Here is an 18,537-nt window from a genome sequence, read left to right on the forward strand (position 1 = left end):
GAGAAAATATCAGACATATCCAAACTGAGGAACATTCTACAAAATACCTGACAAGTACTCTTCAAAAGTGTCAAGGTCATAAAAGACAAGAAAAGATTGAGGGACTGTTACAGACTGGAGAAGACTAAGGAGACATAACAAATGACAGCTAAATGTAATGTGGGATCCTAGATTAGATCCTGAATTGAATCCTGGACATAAAAAAACATCAGTGGGAAAAACTGGTGAAATCTGAATGAAGTCTGTAATTTACTTAGTAGCTAACAGTACTGCTTAGTCAAAAGTATTAATTTCTTAGTTTTGATAATGGTACTATGGTTATATAAGATGTTAACAAAGAGGAATTGGTTGAAGGATATATGGGAACCCTTTGTACTACTTATAAAACTCTTCTATAAATCTAGAATTCTTTCAAAATAGAGTTTTTAAAAAAATCTTTGATGATAAAAACAGTACTAGTTGCAATACTATGCTGTTTTTTTTTAAACCTCAGACACAGTATCAACTTAACTGAACTGTGGGTATTGTTTTCTAGTGAATGCTACATTATCTCTGCTCCAATACTTTATGCTATGTCAGTCCTCTAATACAAGAAAGCTCTAACAAATTAATATTCTACCCAAAATAAAGTTATTCATCTAATTTAAAACATTTAATTTCTTTTAATCCTAAAAATGACTAGTAATTGGAATTTCATCTTTAATTATATAAGCCTCCACAAAGCTTTATCTTCAATAAAAGCCAGTATTGTTACTGTTTACAGCATAAAAATAAAAATTTAAATAAAATCCTTACCTTCCATCCACTGCCAGCCTCTCTATAATATGGGAAGTTATCACAAATCCACTGGTAAATCTCACTTAGAGTCATTTTCTTTTTGGGTGAGCTATTAATTGCAAATGTAATGAGGCTGGCATAACTGTATGGAGGCTTCCCATCTTTGTGCTGTTGGACTTCTTCCTGGTCCAGGGTTGTATTTGGGTCAAGAAGTGTATTCTTCTTGGAAATTCCTGTTCCATGTGCATTTTGTGTAGCATCAGATTTTTGGATGGCTGCTCTCATGGTGAGCTGTGGTAACCAGTCCATAGATGTTAGGCTGCTCTCCAGTTCAGATGTCATCCTGAAGGTAAATAGACTCCTTAGTCAATATCAAGGAAAGAACCCCTGCTTCTCAAAATATCCAATATTCACAAATCTAGGAGTTCCAAAGTGAGGGAAAGCCTGAGTTAAATCTGGAGGAAAAAGATTGAGTATATTAATGACCAAACCAAATATTTAAGGGATCAACATTTCCAATCTTTTTTCTTAATTTCTTCCTCTCCAAACACAACAAATTTGGTTTTAAACTGTCTAAGAGATAGAACAATATATACACACAAAGTAATTCTGAGGCCAGTTTTCTTAAAAAGACTATCTGTCACTTTAAACAGGGAGACAGGATCATAGTATGAAAACATCTGTCTGCAGTCCAGCTCTTTACTCACCAACACTGCAGGCCCTTTTAAAACTTAAGATTGTATATCTGGCATTTCTTTTACACAAATTTTAGGGAAATCATACAAAAGAATACCAAAATTAAAGTGTAGGCAAGAAGTCAGAGAAGTAACTGAGAAATAAGCACAGGAATTTACATGGAGGAAAGAAGGTAAAGTTGAGCAGGTGGGAGATAGGAAGAGTAAAGCAGGGTAGACAAGAATAGCAAGGAGACAAGCTAGCTGGGGGAGTTGACTGAAAAAAGAAATGCAAACTCAAGGACACTGATGAACTAGAGAAAAGGAGAATAGGCAGTGCCAGGCAGTTTAAAAAAAAAAAAGTCAAAGAACAAGCTTAAGAAAACTAAAGATCTGGGAGTGTGGGATATAAGAGAGAAAATCACATAAATGGACAGCAAGAAAAGAAGCATTAACAACTCAAGGACAGGCTTACAAAAACATCCAGTGATCTGGATTCTGTAATCTATTTCTCTCCAAGGCTGAAAAATTCAAACCATTATCACCCAAAGAAAGAAAAAAGAAAAAACAACATCTGCCAGGTTAACACATATTCTGGAGAAAGAAGGAAGCTGCTCTAAGAATGGAAGATAAAAATATAGAAACAAAGATTGACACCTCTCACTGGAATGGCAAACTTTCAACAAAAGGTACAAACTTTCCTATCCTGGGATCAAAGAAGCAGGAAAAGTGAGCTTGACAACAAAGCAGAGAGGAATGAAAGGCTTCTAAGTGATATAAAGGGAAAAAGAAAACAAAATAAGAAACTTAAAGTATCTCAGTAAAAAGAAAAAAACTGTGGCTAAGAATCCCATATATACCCTTCATTCCAAATAGCTGCAGGCAAAAAGCAAGCTGGAGTATATGCTTAGGATCTGAACTTCTGGGAGGCAATGTAGAATTAATAAAAAACACAGGCTGTGCGGTCAGGCAGACCAGAATTCAAGTACTTATTCTACCAGTTACTATCTGTGAGACTATGAAAGTGTTACTATCTCTAAACCCCATCTCATCTGTAAAATGAAACAATAATAGTACCTACGGTTAAAACATTACTTTGAGAAATAAATGGGATAACTTATGCGTAGAAGAAACATTCAATAAGTATTAGTTAATAATATTACTCTAGGAGTATCTTGGGAGGGTACTAATGAACCATAAAGTAAACAAGATTAAGCAATAGCAATTATAAATCAAGAGATAGCCATGAGGATTCTATCTGCATTGCCAGTAGAATATTAACTACTGGCAATGCAGATAGAATATTTTCCAATATTTTGATTAACAGTTTTACATTTTTCATTTTCCCTCCCCATCTCTGCTGTATGCATTCCTCTGAAACCTAAACTTTAAATTCCTCTATACAGCACCTTGCTCTACAATCTCAGCCAGAAATGCTTGTTCCCATCATGAAATAAGTCATAGAAACTTGTGGAATAAGAAGCCAAGATAATTTAGATATCACAGAATGTCAAAGAGTGGGCAAAGTACCCTAGAGATTAGAGAACAAGGCCTCCAATCTAAAGATGAAAAACTAAGGTCTACTGAAGTTAAAGACTTGTCCAAATTCACACAAATAGTTAACAGCGGAACTAAAACCAGAGCTCAAATCTCCTGATGCCCAATCCAGCAGTTTTTCTACCATACTTTACCTGTAAAATTAAAATAATACTACCTACCTCTCACTGATATAAAGTACTCAGAACAGCGACTGGCAAATAGTAAAGAGTCAATAAATGTTAGCTACTGGTAGTGGTGATAACAGTAGTTGCTGCTATTATTATTCACATTTTATTCTACGAACATTGGCTATTATTATACCATGCTATCATCCTATTTGCCTCAATTAAGTCTCCACTGAGTAGCTTTATTTTGTTCAAATTCCCAAAGCAGCCAGTCACATACATTTTCAAAGATAATGTAAAAGAACATTCCTAATTGGAATATAACTGATATAGTAGATGCTCCCTGTTGAGAACCATCTTTAACTTCTGTTTCCTTCCACCAGTGCCACTAACTGAGACTTTAGGAGAGTCTCAATAATATAACATGAACACACACGAAGTAGGTAATACTGTTATAAAAATAAACAAGAATTTATAATTACACACGTGTACAAGGCTATCCTAGAGTAAAATTTTATACACACAGCAAGTATGATAAAATTTCTGTCCTCTAGAAACCTGTACTCCAATTAGGAAGGTCAAACACAAGAAAGAGCTGGAAAAGAGCTCTGGGTGCTGCAATGGCTCAGAAAAAGGTGGAGGACAACATGGGCTGCAGCCTTAAGAGGTAGAGAAGGAAGAACTTCAGCTAAGACTTAAAGAAAGTTAAGATCTAAATAGGCTGGAAAGAATTTGGTGCCTAGTCATCAAAGGCATTATGAGTAAGAATTATTCATTGAAGTAGAGTATAAAAATCTTTCTTAAATTTAAAATCTGAAAAAGCGGGGCTGCTGTTTTCTTTGCAATTTGTTATATTTTACATATTCTTGGTAGTGAGGTAAAAAGTGCCTCTATTGCTGCTTAGGCTGGTTGTTGCAGTGGTTCTCCACTGAGAACACAAAAAATGACCATTAGATTTGACCAGATCATCAAGTAACTTTAGAAAGAAACCTCTTAGTGGAATGGTGATGACAGAAGTCCACTTGTATAAGAGAACAGATGGTGGCAGATTTAAAAACAGCATGGGAGGCTCTGAGGAATCTGGTTATGGAAATCTGGTTAAGAAATGTCAGGCCCTCATTACCTCACCTCATTCCAAAAGCTTCCTAGCTGGCCTCCTAGGCTCTGATTTCTCACCACTCCTCCCTGCTAATCACCTCCAGAGTCCATGTATACACTCCAAGGGAAATGCCAGCAATGTTTTCATGTCACTGTGCCCAAAAACTTTCAATGGTTCCCCTTCTCCTATTATACTAAATCTGAATGCCTCATTTTCAACTACTTTAGCTTCATTAACCTTTTATTAATCCTTCTGTATTAATTCCTAGAGCAATTATAACCTCAGTTTGGCTTTACCATGCTGTTTCACATGTATAATTGGAACATAAGTTTTCTACCCTCACTCCCTTTTCCCCCGCCTCCCCATTGAGGATAGTGACCGTACACTAGTACTTCAGATGCTACCCAACACCATGCCAGGTACACATTATCTGAAAAATAACACAGTATTTGGATAAGGAATGAGTCTTCCTTTCTGGAATGCCTTTTCCTTCCCACTCTGCCTAGCTGGCTTCTACTTTTTCATCAAGACTCAGAACAAACACCTCCCCTTCCAGAAAGCCTGGTCAATCCACTCGTGCCATCCTCCATCTCCTACATTGAACTAGATCCTACCCCCATTGACTATAAATACTTCTATCACAGAACTTACATAGAATTAAATTACCTTTATCTACCTCTCTCCCATGAGGCCATGAGCTCCTTAGAAGAAGGAACTTTCTTATTCTTTTCTGTTCCCACAATGCCTAGGAACACACTAGGTAAAGGGTCAATAAATGGTGGTTAAATGATTGAAACAGTGACTAGCCAATGAAGGTGTGGGTGTGCTGCTCCCCAAGCAAACAAGACCAAACACATTTAAAAGCTAAAAGGAAGAGGGGAAAGAGGACTCAATAGTATGAGGTAAGGATAACCACAGGATCGAAGTCCTTTATGAACTGGAAAAAAGCATGACTCAGCACAGACTGACAAGTGAGCACTACACAGGAACACAGAGAGTTCTACTGGAAAAGTAGAGAAAAATGGGAAGATGGAAGCCAAAGATAAGAAGATAATGTTACTTGTGGGATAAACCAAGGCATGAAAAAATTATGTCTGAAGTTCTTAAATCTATGATGGTATCTATTGCTTAAAAGAATAAGGAATTTTTTCTGCATACAATGAAAAGGTAAAGAGCATCCAGATATAACAACTCCACACTAATTTATGACATAAGAGGAGGGAGGGGGTTCTGACCTCACTTAATGAAATACTGCCACTGATACGATCCCAAATATGCATTTTAGCTACTTTAGCACATTGCTTGGCTTCCCTCTGTAACGTCCCTAACAACTGAGGAGTAGCCAAGGCTTACACAGAAAGTTTTCAACAGGATACAAAGGTGGGAAATGGGTAGAGATATTGTTGGCTTTCCTAAATGGAGGTAAGACGAAGACATCAAGGAAAATAAAATAAGAATAATGAGGGTAATGATGATGTGACCTAGATATTCCTGAATCCTCTCCCTCCCTTCCTAGCACTTGGCATTTTGTCTTAGCACTTGGCATGTGAAAACCTGAGCAACTGAGAACTCAAAAGAAATCCTTGTAATTACCACAGCGGTAATTCTGATCACACGCATCTCAGGGGGTCAAAAAATATATATATTTACACATAATATACATATATAAAAAACATAATTCCTGTTACTGCATCTCAGCACCCGAGGCAGCCAGAAGCAAGGTCTATGGCAGAGACCACTAACTGCCACTTAATATCTGTTTTGGCCTTCTTCCTTAAGAATACAACCCCAATTTTATTCTGGATGGTATTATGCCTTTTGCCCTTCCTGCTCTCTGTAATGTGGATACAATAGCTATTGCTCCAACAGTCATCTTGGACCATAAGGTGACCTTTGAGAATGGAAGCCATACACTGAGGACATGGGAGCAGAGAGAAGGGATCTGGGTCCCTGATTTTTTTGGTGAACCAATTGTGAAGCTGCCATCCCAGCCCTGAACTGCCTACCTTCCAGACTTTTTATGTGTTTAACTACTATAAAAAGATCTCTACCGGCAGGTGAATCAATTCCTAACAAACATGGAATGTGGGACATGGAAGTGAAGTGATACAAGTAACAGGACCTAAAATAAGACACTCTCTTAGAGGAGTTGATGAGGCAAACATTAAGAACTCTAATACTTCAGGATGGAAAGCTGATTACACTTATTAAAGAGTGGCAAAGGATTTGGTCAAATTGTCACCTACTGTAACTGGAAAACAAACCATATGCCAACTGAGGCTATACAGCAAGGAGAGAAATACTACAGGAAAAATTGAGAATATTGGCATGTGTTGGCTCCTTCTAGCCACTTAAAACAAAGTCCTAAAAGCGGAATAAACTTCAATTAGAGTTGCAAGCAGAGAAAAGCGCAGGTTTGCTAAGGGAGGTACTCCCTGCCTATGGTCTGCAATTCAAGCTAAAATTCCTATAATTTAAAGCCCTACATGGTTGAAAAAAACACCAACTGCTTCTGAAGTAGCAAACTGAAGTAAGTGAGTGATAGCTGCAAAACTACAGCCTTAGCAGTAGAGAAGACTGGTACCTTGCCAAACAAAAGCAATGTTGTGAGTTTGTTGACTTTCCACCCAAGACTATCACTTCAAATGGCCCCACCCAGAGCCATCATTCCCTCAGGAGCTAAAAGAGGTGAATGAACTTAGATGGGGGAAAATATATTCTTTATTTCCACTAACTTGTAACTGAAACTTAGCATTTCCTTTAATTACAAAAGTAGACAACAAATCACAGCAGCATTAACAGTACCTGTGACTTTGCCATCAATAAAAATCACAAATATATTCATATGTGACAAATGCTGCAGAATCTCAACTTTTTAAACTCATCGACTACTTCAAATTTATGACAGTGTATTAGATTTGCCACTAGATTTTTTATTTAATGTGTTAATTCAAAGGCATATATATTACTATGTTATAAAGTTAATATGTTGCTAACCATATTTCAATATAATTAATTGGTTTCTTCGGTAATCCTGAGTATTTTATTTTATGAAGTTTGAGACCTTATTCTGAGAAGTGTCCACAAGTTTCACCAGACTTTGAAGGGGTTCCATGGCACCAAAATATTAGAAATCCCTGGGGTAAGTAGAGCACAAAGGGCAGAGTTTTCATATTAAAAAATTCTGCCTAGGACTGTCCTTTGGCTCAAAGCAGCAAAAAGTCTTGAAACTAAGCTTTTTAAGATAACTGTAAAGGGGCAGAGGGGTGCCTAGACTGCGAAAGCCTCTTAAGTTTCCAAAATAATACCCAAGCTAATCAACAAGAAGTGAGCTATAAAGCCTATGCATTTCCCAGATAGGGCATCTTCACCAATACCCACCGCAGATGTGGCCATGGAGGATACTGGACAAGGTGAGACCTTTCAGAGGGCACAGGGGACAATGGAGAGCCCATCAAAGAGCAGAATCAAGGAACTTATTATACTGTCATGGAGTCTCTGCCACTGCTACCCAGGAGGATTTTATAATAGATATGGCCTAGTGACTATTTTGTGTTTCCCATTATCCTGTTTTCTGAATAAAAGATTTTATTGCTATTATCCTATTCCTTCACCACTATAAACCAAAAAGCCACTCTGGGATCTAATGAAAGTGAATGCACCCAGAGAGCTTAGAATTTCAGCTGGATATAATAACTGGATGAAACTCTGGGTTGTTTCCCTTGGGAAAAGGGCAAGTAAGTTCTATTTATAGGAAGAACAGTACATGTGGATATTTGGGTACCCAAGGCTGATTGTGGCAGAAACCTAACAAGAAAGAAAATAATCTACTACAAATTGACCTTACATTTTGGAAGCATGTGATATAAAAAAACAATTTTTTAAATTTATAAATGAAGCAATAATTTAAGCTATTTCCAAGCAAAAGTAGCTGCTGTTATTTTTCAAAATTAGTTATCATACACCGGCAAAGCCAAAGTTTCTACTCTTAGTTCAATTTCAGGAAAATAACACAGTCAATGTCCTACATTAGAGAAGATATGGTGATTAAGAACACAGGCTCTGGAGCAAGACTGCCTGGATTGGAATCCAAGCTCTTCCACTTTTAGCTATGTGACCTTAAACAAGTAAATTAGCCTCTCTATACCTCAGTTTCCTCATTTGTAAGGTGAGGATAAAAATAGTACCCACCCCAAAGGATTGTTGTGAGGATTAAATGAGTTATATATACAAAGCACTAAGAAGAGTTTCTAACACACAGTAAATAAGCATTCAATAAATGTTAGCTATTATTATTCCTATCAAATTCATACTCTTCAGAATTTTCTAAATTTTAAATGACTGTCACTCTTATTCAGTGGTTTTAGACTTAGCCCTAAATCACACAATAATCATTTATCAACCTCAATCGAAATGAGCCCCTCATTCAATTATTTACTCTAAAGAAATGATCCAGAAAAGACTGTGCTTTTAAATTGTTTGTAGATTGCATATGAAAATTGAACATACACTTTTCCCACAGAAATAAGATTCTATGATGATGATTCCTGAAGCAGCCCACAAAATCCTACCTATTCTATAAAGGAGTTCTATAAATCAAAGTTCTAAGAGTATAAAAGCCTCAGTTGGATATTTTGCAGCAGAAAGAAGTGTAACAAGGAAAATAAAGAAATAAGTTTTTCCATTTTCCTGGTGTAGGACCAGCTTGTTCCTGATAAAATTTCAATACACATAGTTTACATCTGGCATACTTCTAAGTACCTTCTATACCTTGGCTCTCCCATCTCACACTGCCATAAGCCTCCAAGATTGGCCCCTAAAGTTGGTATTATAAACTCCAAAATTGGGCTTCCCTGGTGGCGCAGTGGTTGAGAATCTGCCTGCTAATGCAGGGGACAAGGGTTCGAGCCCTGGTCTGGGAAGATCCCACATGCCACGGAGCAGCTGGGCCCGTGAGCCACAACTACTGAGCCTGCGCGTCTGGAGCCTGTGCCCCGCAACGGGAGGGGCCGCGATAGTGAAAGGCCCGCGCACCGCGATGAAGAGCGGTCCCCGCACCGCGATGAAGAGTGGCCCCCACTTGCCGTAACCAGAGAAAGCCCTCGCACGAACCAAAGACCCAACACAGCCAAAAATAAATAAAGTAGCTATAAACTCCAAAATTAATTACTTGCTCTTCTCCTCCAGTAAAAACTCTAACCTTTTCAAAGCAGTTGATCTCTGCTCTATTTAGGAAGAAAGTGGACAGCATCAAACTAATCACCACTAAGGTATGAGTAACTGAGGCTTTAAATTTCCTATGAGCAATGATCTTTTTAAAGGACAAGCCCAAAAAATCCTCATTGGTTTGAAGTGAAAATATAGGTAGAAGAATCATAATTTAGGATAGAGAATCCAATACACAAACAGAAGTTCACATTTCAAAACTCTTGACTTTCACAACTTTTGTTTCACCCCTAAAATTCCAAGAATATTCACAATACAGCTTATGCAAAAACTTGGGGGATTTAGTGAGACGACTGTCATTTGTAAACAGAACTGTGGTTTCAGAGCTATTTATCATAAAATCAGAGATGAGAAAGAACCTCATTATGTCATTTTTAAAAGCCCTGCTATTACCTATTTTGGAGACCAACAATATTCTTTATCTCCAAGGGAAGAAAAGTTCACCAAATGTATACAGTAATTCATTTTGTTTAAAATAATAATAATAAATTTTAACAGACTAATCTATGTATCTCCCTTGCTACAGAGAAGAAAATTTCTTTAAATTCTATCCTGGAAAATGAGAACTGGTCAGAGTTCTCTTCACAACGATGTTTCACATATTTTACAATATTAACACCATTTGGGTTCCTTCTCAAAAGTTTGAAGTCCAGAACTCCAATAGGATCTGATTTAAGAACCATAATATAGTTACTGCTCTTCTCTAGATTCTCTCCAAATTACTCTATTACTCAAATATATAATCTTAGATTCATAAAACTGTATTCTAAATTCATACAAGCCACAATCATAGTTAGAACTCCGTTCAGGCTAAAACTTAGTGATCATATGGTCAAAAGACATCTTTATGTTATAAATGTAATTCTTATCTTAAAAATATTTTACTCTACAATTTAGGGAGGAAAAATAAATATTTTTGGACATTAACCACTGAACTACATTCTGTCATCAAGTAAGTACCATATTTTGCATTTAATCTCATTCTACCTATTGGAATCTCTATGTCTCTTGAGTAGCTGGAAAGCTAATAAACAAGAGTCCCTTTGATACAAGAACACTCAAAGCCATCTTTGCAGATGTTATTTAAAAACCCAGACAGAATCTGCTATTAATACTTCTTATACATAGTTTTTAAAAATATGTGTATATGTAATAATAAACGTCCTCTGAGTAACATGTATTCACTCTGTCTCATTAAAGGGTTTATCCTGACCTCTCTGCAACCATACTGCTTCAACTCACCGTAGGACATTTACTGGATATCCTATTTCCACACACACACTGCCTCCCTGACATTATACCAGTAATATGGTATCAGTGTTGGCAGAAGGCTAACATCATGGAAGGTGATCCTGATGTGATACACATAAAATGCTAAAGAAACAGCTTAAGCTGCTACATATGATGTTTACAGTTCAGTGGTCCTCAAAGTGTGGTCCAGGGACCCTTTCAGGGGATCTGAAGGATCAAAACAATTTTCAGAGTAAGGTATTATTTGCCTTTTTCACTGTCATCCTCTCATAAGTGTAGAGTGGAGCTTTTCAGATGCTATGTGATGGGTGCTATCACAACAGAGTGAATGCAGAGGCACAGAACAGAATCCAGCTGTCTCTATTAAGCCAGATATTTTTAAAATTTTGCAAATATGTAAGGCAACACCACTCTTCTAAATTTTTGTTTTGGAAAATACAATTATTTTTCATAAAACATGTTATCTATGTTAATATATAATGGGTTTATTATTTCTATGTAAATTAATAAATATTTTGATTTTTTCTTAGTTTTAACTTCTAATACAATTTTGATAGATATAATTCACAAACACATGCTCTTTGGGCACTAAATAATTTTTGAGACCAAAAAGTTTAAGATGCTATAAGTCAACATCTCAAAGACTAAAGGTCACTGTTTCTAATATACTATAATGCAATGGAAAGTGTAAAGGCTTTGAAATCACCCAAAAGGGCTTGAATTCTTATTCTTCTCCTTATTAATTGCATCCTTGGACAAGTCAAACCTCTAAGCCTCACAGAATTGCTGTGAGGAGTAAATGACAAAATACATGTGAAACACTGTAGTACAGAGTTAATGCTTGGCACAGAGTAGACGTTCAACAAATGATAACTATTAGAAATCCCTTTAAAAAAAAAGACATGCTACCCACATGACTGTAAGGAAAGGCTCTGAATCCTAAAAATATCCTCTCTTGAAATCCTAACTCTTCTCACCCAACACTGGACACATGCTGCTTTTTATCAGAAACTTTTTGTAGCATTTTGCCTAGCTCACCAAGCTCTTTCTCAGCCTTGGCTCCATCCCCAGGGCCCTGAAAAGTGAGTACTACAACAACAAATTAAAGGATTTGAACCAGGTTGGTACCTGACCCAAATTGTTCATCTGAACTTTCTTCTTCAGGAATTTAGTAATAGGACTTAAACAGTCTGGGCTGGTCTCCTGAATGAAAAAGCTAAGAACTTGAGAGGTATGGGATGCCCATGTACCAGAAAAGCAAAGAAAGTCAGTTTATAGAAATGAAAAAATATTACATTCAGCGAAAAGCAAGAGAGAAGAAAATAGACTGCCTAGGTTCCTAAGAACCTAAGTTCTATTCCCTTAAGAGACCTAGCTACCTCTGGGTTCTGTGAAATACCCTAGTATTCACCAAATAAATTCCTTTTCTTTTTTGTTTGATACGTCCAGTGCTGATTTCCTTTACTTGTAACCAAGCAAAGCTTGACTAAAATAAGCTTACTGAATCAAATCATATAATTTCTTTTTTATTTTTCAGTATTATTTTATATTCTGTGCACTGCTGGTAGCCACAGATTTTATATTTAACTCCTTTATTTTGCCAGTATATTCAGTGATGCTTTTTAGTCTATTACCTCTGATATTATCTTCCCCCATGTATAAGAATTCATGACAACTCCAATTTCTCCACCACCTCCCTATTTAAAAACTGCTGACTTTCATAACAAGATTTTATTTTCAATTTTAGACAATGTATTTCAAAATTAAATCACTAGTTTTCTATCACTTATTTCTAGTTTCCTGCATTGGTATTTCCCATTTGCACTTATTTCTTCATAGTATCCTCAATTAAGTAGAATATTTTTTGGCACCCCTCATTTAAGAAAAAGCCTCAAGGGCTTCCCTGGTGGCGCAGTGGTTAAGAATCCACCTGCCAATGCAGGGAACATGGTTCGAGCCCTGGTCCGGGAAGATCCCACATGCCGCGGAGCAACTAAACCCATGTGCCACAACTACTGAGCCTGCACTCTAGAGCCCATGAGCCACGACTACTGAAGCCCGCATGCCTAGAGCCCGTGCTCCGCAACAAGAGAAGTCACTGCAATGAGAAGCCCGCGTGCCACAACGAAGGGTAGCCCCCACTCGCTGCAACTAGAGAAAGCCCGTGCACGGCAACAAAGACCCAATGCAGCCAAAAATAAAACAAATTTTTTTAAAAAAAGAAAAAGCCTCAAATTATGATAAATACTGACAACCAAGAGGCAGAATTTAGTGCATGGGCACTGGAGCAAGACCTCTGTATGAATCCCAGCTCTGTCCCTTATTCACTGCATGTCCTTGAGTTGCTGAACTTTTTTATCTCAGTTTCCTCATTTGTGAAATGAAAATAATCATAACACCAACCTCATAGAGTTGTTAGGGGAAATTTAATTAATATACCATAAAATGCTTAAATAATGCCTGGTCTAATATATTAGTAAGAACACCATAAAGCTAGTTATCCAAGTCAATATTTAGTCCCATAAGTAACTTTTATAATATGTCCTTAAGTCAGTGACTAGTCAGTGGTACTCTTCAATACCTTATGCTCAGAAATGGAAGCCCAATAAGTCAGCTTAAAGATTAAATTACATTTAGGATGCTCTAGACCAGCATTGTCCAACAGAACTTTCTACAACAATGGAAATGTTTGTGTGTTATCCAATATGACAGTCAATAGCCATGTGTAGCTAACCAAACACTTAAAATGTGGCTAGTGTGACTGAGGAACTGATTTTTTTTACATTTAGATTTAAATAGCCACATGAGGCTAGCGGCTACCATATGAGACAGTAAGTCTTAGAAGATAAGCCAAAAAGTTCAAAATACATTTTAGAAAAAGTCTCTGTAATGGTCAAAATTAAGACAGTTTCTCATTACTCTTCATTTAATTGGAACATGTCAGAACTAAACATGCAAATTAATAGATTTTATCAATTATAAAAAAAGTTTGATAAATATGATAACAATGAAGAACTATGGCATGATAATGAAAGTTATTTCTGCCACTGTATGGGACTGACTTAAAAGCATAAAACTATATTAATTGTAAGTATGATAAAAATGTAATATTAAATGTCAGCAACATCCTGAGCCTGAGGTCAGTTGCAAACCTGAATGCTACTGGTAGATACTCTAGAATCTAAGAATTTAGACTATCATACTAGAGATTATCAAACTAAATGAATTAAGCCAGACAGAAAGGCAAATATCATTTGATATCACTTATATGTAGAATCTAAAAAAATCACACAAAACGTATTTAACAAAACAGAAACAGACTCACAGACACAGAAAACAAACTTACGGTTACCTGAGGGGGGAAGGGGAGGTATAAATTAGGAACTTGGGATTAACAGATACACACTACCATATGTAAAACAGATAAACAACAAGGTCCTACTGTATAGCACAGGGAACTATATTCAATATCTTATAATAACCTATAATGGAAAAAAATCTGAAAAAGAATATACATATATATGTGTATGTATAACTGAATCACTTTGCTGTACACCAGAAACTAACAACACTGTAAATCAACAATACTTCAATAAAAAAAATTTTTTTTTAAATTTTTAAAAATAAGAATTTAGGGTGAAGGGGAAAAAGAAATCCTCTTCTACCCCATGTTCTTGAGCTGACAGCAAAGGATACAAACATGTCCTTTTTTTTTTTTTTTTTTAAGTCTTTTTCATTGAATTTGTTACAATACTGTTTCTGCTTTTTATGTTTTGGGTTTTTTGGCCCTGAGGCATGTGGGGTCCTAGCTCCCCAACCAGGGATGAACCCGAACCCCCTGCATTGGAAGGCGAAGTCTTAACCACTGGACCACCAGGGGAGTCCCCAAACCTGTCCTCTTTTATTCTAAAAACAATGATCCCTTTTGCATTCTACTACAGGAAAATGCAAAAAAGGAAAAAATACGCCAGATGCTTTATGTAATCAATATATATTTTATCCCATGAATCCTAACAGGCCAGGGAGGTAAACATTAACATCCCTATTACAGTAAAATCAGGAAAACTGAAGTAACTTACCCATGATCATATGAATAATACGCGGCAGAGATCTGAACCTGTATCTACCCAATTCTAAGACTAAATACCAGAGCTGCCTTAACAACAGCAACTCTGCTACTAGAAACAAGACAGCAAGAAGCCTTAAAATAAATCTACCCTCCTCTGGTCATTCTAAATAGCAGGGTTATCAATATCAAATGGAGGGAAATGAGGAAACAGATGGACAGGAAATTCACTTGGGACACTAACACACAAGCTTCTCTGGTGCTAAAAATCCCTATGTGTTCCCCAACATATCCTAAACAAACAGACTGGATCAATAATAAAAGGCATCTTTAAGGGAGAAGCGTAACAAAAAGGAAAAGATAAGTGTGAACAAGAAAGAAAGAAAAAGATAACAAAAGGAAGAGGTCTCAGGTAGAAGATCATAAACTACTTAAAGTAATACTGATAACTCAGCGTCCTAGGCTGAATACACATGTGAACCATAAAATCAATCCTCATAAATGTTAGGCAATTCAGAAATGCAGAAAGGGCCCCATTTTAACAAGTCCAAAGAAATATCAAATTTTATTTTGCTTTAATCAAACCGAATTATAACAGTCTAATGCTACAATATGTGAAAGAAATACGTTATATACATATATGTGTTTACCTGTCTACATAAAGCAAATGTTCAAGGAAAGCTTTTGCTTTTTCGGTAAGCTTTTGCTATTACTGAGTCTATACCTGGAAATGCAGGTACACCTCAGGATTCAAATCCATCTTATATAAACTCAGTAACCAGATTCTGCTAAATTTTTAAGATTCTATTGTCTGACAGAAACTGTATCCATCATTATCTGAACCCTTCACTCCTGCTTTCCAAAACTCAGGAATTAAATAGATGTAGATGATCCAGTATTCACTATCCAGACTATTACTATCCAAACTCAGGATATGTATGCAGTAGATTCGGATTGCAAGGAATACTTGCAAATCGTATATAAATTTTTAATATAATTTCACATGATTTACAAAATTAGCATTTTTAGCAACATGCAAGTATCCTACTAAAATCACATAAACACTGGCTGCAAAACATCTGAGAAAACATTTTTTTTTAATATTTTTATTTATTTGGCTGCGCTGGGTCTTAGTTGCAGCACACAGGATCTTTGTTGTGGCATGCATGTGGGATCTAGTTCCCTGACCAGGGATTGAACCTAGGCCCCCTGCATTGGGAGCGCAGAGTCTTAACCACTGGACCACCAGGGAAGTCCCAAGAAAACACTTTTTAATACCGTATTATATTTATACCAAAAGTTAGGCATATATTATTCCTAACCCAATGTCATATACAATCTTCACCTAAACATAACTATTCAAATAAAGGGATTTAAAATCCCAGTAAATGACTTTAATATATGACTGTTTTGGCATAACCCACAAATAAAATATCTTTAAGGAACTCTATGATCAGTGGAAGATCAAAGTCTGCAAAAATATCCTGATATGGTCATATCTAAAGTTTTAAATATTCAAAAAAAGGGGAAAATGATTCCTCCCATCGTATTAAACAAAAGGACTCTTAAGTGAAATTAGTTCTACAGCAGGTTTGGGGATTAAAGAAAAGAAGTCTTTTTTTTTTTTTTTAAGTTCTTTTCCAAACTATACAGGTGTCCCTTGTTGGGAGGTGGGGGTGGGGGCACATGGACTCCAACAAGGTAGAAAAGTAATCACTCCACCTACTTCCATTATAAGCTGGAAGATGCATTCTCAGGGAAAGAAATGCCATAAGGGCATGGAGTAAAGCTCTCCTAATGAGGAAAAGGAGAGTCAGCCTTAGTCTCATAAAAATTCAAGTATATAAAAACTAAAAAGGCAACTTTATTTTTCTTTGGTGGCATTCTGAACCACCAGAATTTCTTTCATGCCTAAGGATTCCTTGACTTCACATTCATGGCTCTAATAATTTTGTATCCCTCTTCTCTCTCATTCCTGCCCTCCAAAGTTGGTCAATTCCACCTCTCTTCATCACTTACTCTGTTCCAGCCACATTGACCTCCATCATTGTTCCTCCAACCTAACGAGACAAGTCTCCTGCCCCAGCAGCTCCTGGATTCCCTCTGCCCAGAACGCTCATCTTCTACCTACCCAACATATGGTTCATTCCATCACTCTTTCAGGTCTTCATTCAAATGTCACCTTTTCAGTAAAGCTTTCCCTGGCTACCCTATCTAAAATAACCCTATCTATATTTCCTATTCCCCTTCTCTATTTTATTCTTCATCTTAGCTCTTATCACTGTCGCTATCTAACATATACTTCTTACTTTTTTTAATTAATTACCCTGTCACCAAAATGTAAGCCCAATAATTACAGGATTTTTATCTGTTATGTTCACTACTGTAGCCCCAGCATTTAGAATAGCTCCTGACAACATATTAGGTGCTCAATATGCTGAATAAATAAATGATACAGCTAGCTACAACACCACATGTAACTGGTAGGTGCTGCCATCAGCAATTCATATTCTAGCCTGAAAGATCCCAATTAACAGATTAGATTTAGGTTATTTTTTCAAACTGTGCGCTGGGAACTAGAGTAATCCCTCAGGGGCAACTGCAGGGGTAGAACACGGAAGCCCAAGCAAGCAGAAAAGCCCAGCATTTATCTGCTTTATTCACAGGTTTTCACTTAAGATTTAATTTATAGAAAGGATTTAGCAACTTCGAAAATATCTAAAACCACTGGGTTGAATACAACTTAGTTCCTACATTTTTACATTTTACTTATCTACTGTAAATGAGGATAATCTAGGTATCATATTTATATCGTCCTTTAAAAAGAGATTTAAATTACTATCTAGTCTTATTTAATAATCTGCTACAAAGGCAATAAAAATTTACTATGTGTTTTCTAATTAAAACAAGTAGAAACAAGATTAGTTTCTTTTTAAAAAAGGAATAACAAAGAAGAGTAAAATTGTTATTTCATGTACTAAGTGGAGATTAAGACCCAAATCCCACTACCACAAATATCTCTGTAAGCAAAAATATGTCCCAATCTCACAAAATAGCACTATTTACCAAAACAGACTACAATATTTTATTCTGAACCTTACAGTAAAACTGATTCTAATATGACTTGACCAGCATAACTTTTAAAATGTTACATGTTCTAATAAAAAGAAGAGCACTAACCTTAATGAAGTTACAGATGGACAAGCCTGTCCATACAAACCCATCTGGACACAAAGAGAATCTGAAAAGTAAAGCAGAGTTAGTTATCAGATGCTCCAAAATAAACTATAAATCACACTACCATTGTAAAACAGAAATAGAACGCTAAAAGATTCACCATTATTTGAACACATACCCACAAAATATAAAAATGCTGTTGAGCAATAAGACAGATTACACTGATGAAGACTGACATACGAGGAAGCACAAGAAAAATAGGCACACTATAACTGTAACATCCAAAAAAGCTAAAAACTCATAAAATTTAACAAATTGTTATGCTTAGTTACAGATAGAGAGTGTCCAAACTGTTTAGTAGAATCCTAAGGATTCCAGAGAGGTGCCTAAAGGCTACCAAAGAGCTGAGCATGCAGGTTCCCATCCCCACATAATTGTCTCCCACCCCATCTACCCTCCAATCAAAGCAGTGCTATCTTTGTTGGTTTTGCATAATGGACTTCACTAAAACTTCATTTGAAGAACAGTTCCACTGCTTAAAAAAAAAAAAAAAAAGAATAGCATTGAACAGAAGGAGCTTTGTTCAAATTCTAGCTGTGACAC

At 36.4% G+C, this 18,537-nt stretch overlaps 1 protein-coding gene across 5 annotated transcripts in view; it reads right to left on the bottom strand.

The window, feature by feature from the left end:
• FOXJ3 (forkhead box J3) overlaps positions 1 to 18,537 on the bottom strand; it is a 129,563-nt gene that overhangs the window by 88,954 nt on the left and 22,072 nt on the right. For 3 of the 5 annotated variants that reach the window (XM_057553158.1, XM_057553140.1, XM_057553147.1), the window contains 2 exons: positions 17,938 to 17,998; positions 796 to 1,120 (listed from right to left, as the gene is read on the bottom strand). In XM_057553158.1, the coding sequence (XP_057409141.1) occupies positions 796 to 1,120; positions 17,938 to 17,981 (369 nt within the window). In that variant the 5' untranslated portion in view covers positions 17,982 to 17,998. Of the gene's footprint in view, positions 1 to 795; positions 1,233 to 17,937; positions 17,999 to 18,537 lie in introns of all 5 variants that reach the window. The other 2 variants (XM_057553151.1, XM_057553155.1) reach the window with 2 other exon arrangements.

Source organism: Balaenoptera acutorostrata, chromosome 1 (assembly GCF_949987535.1).
Source record: "Balaenoptera acutorostrata chromosome 1, mBalAcu1.1, whole genome shotgun sequence".
Taxonomy (NCBI): domain Eukaryota; kingdom Metazoa; phylum Chordata; class Mammalia; order Artiodactyla; family Balaenopteridae; genus Balaenoptera; species Balaenoptera acutorostrata.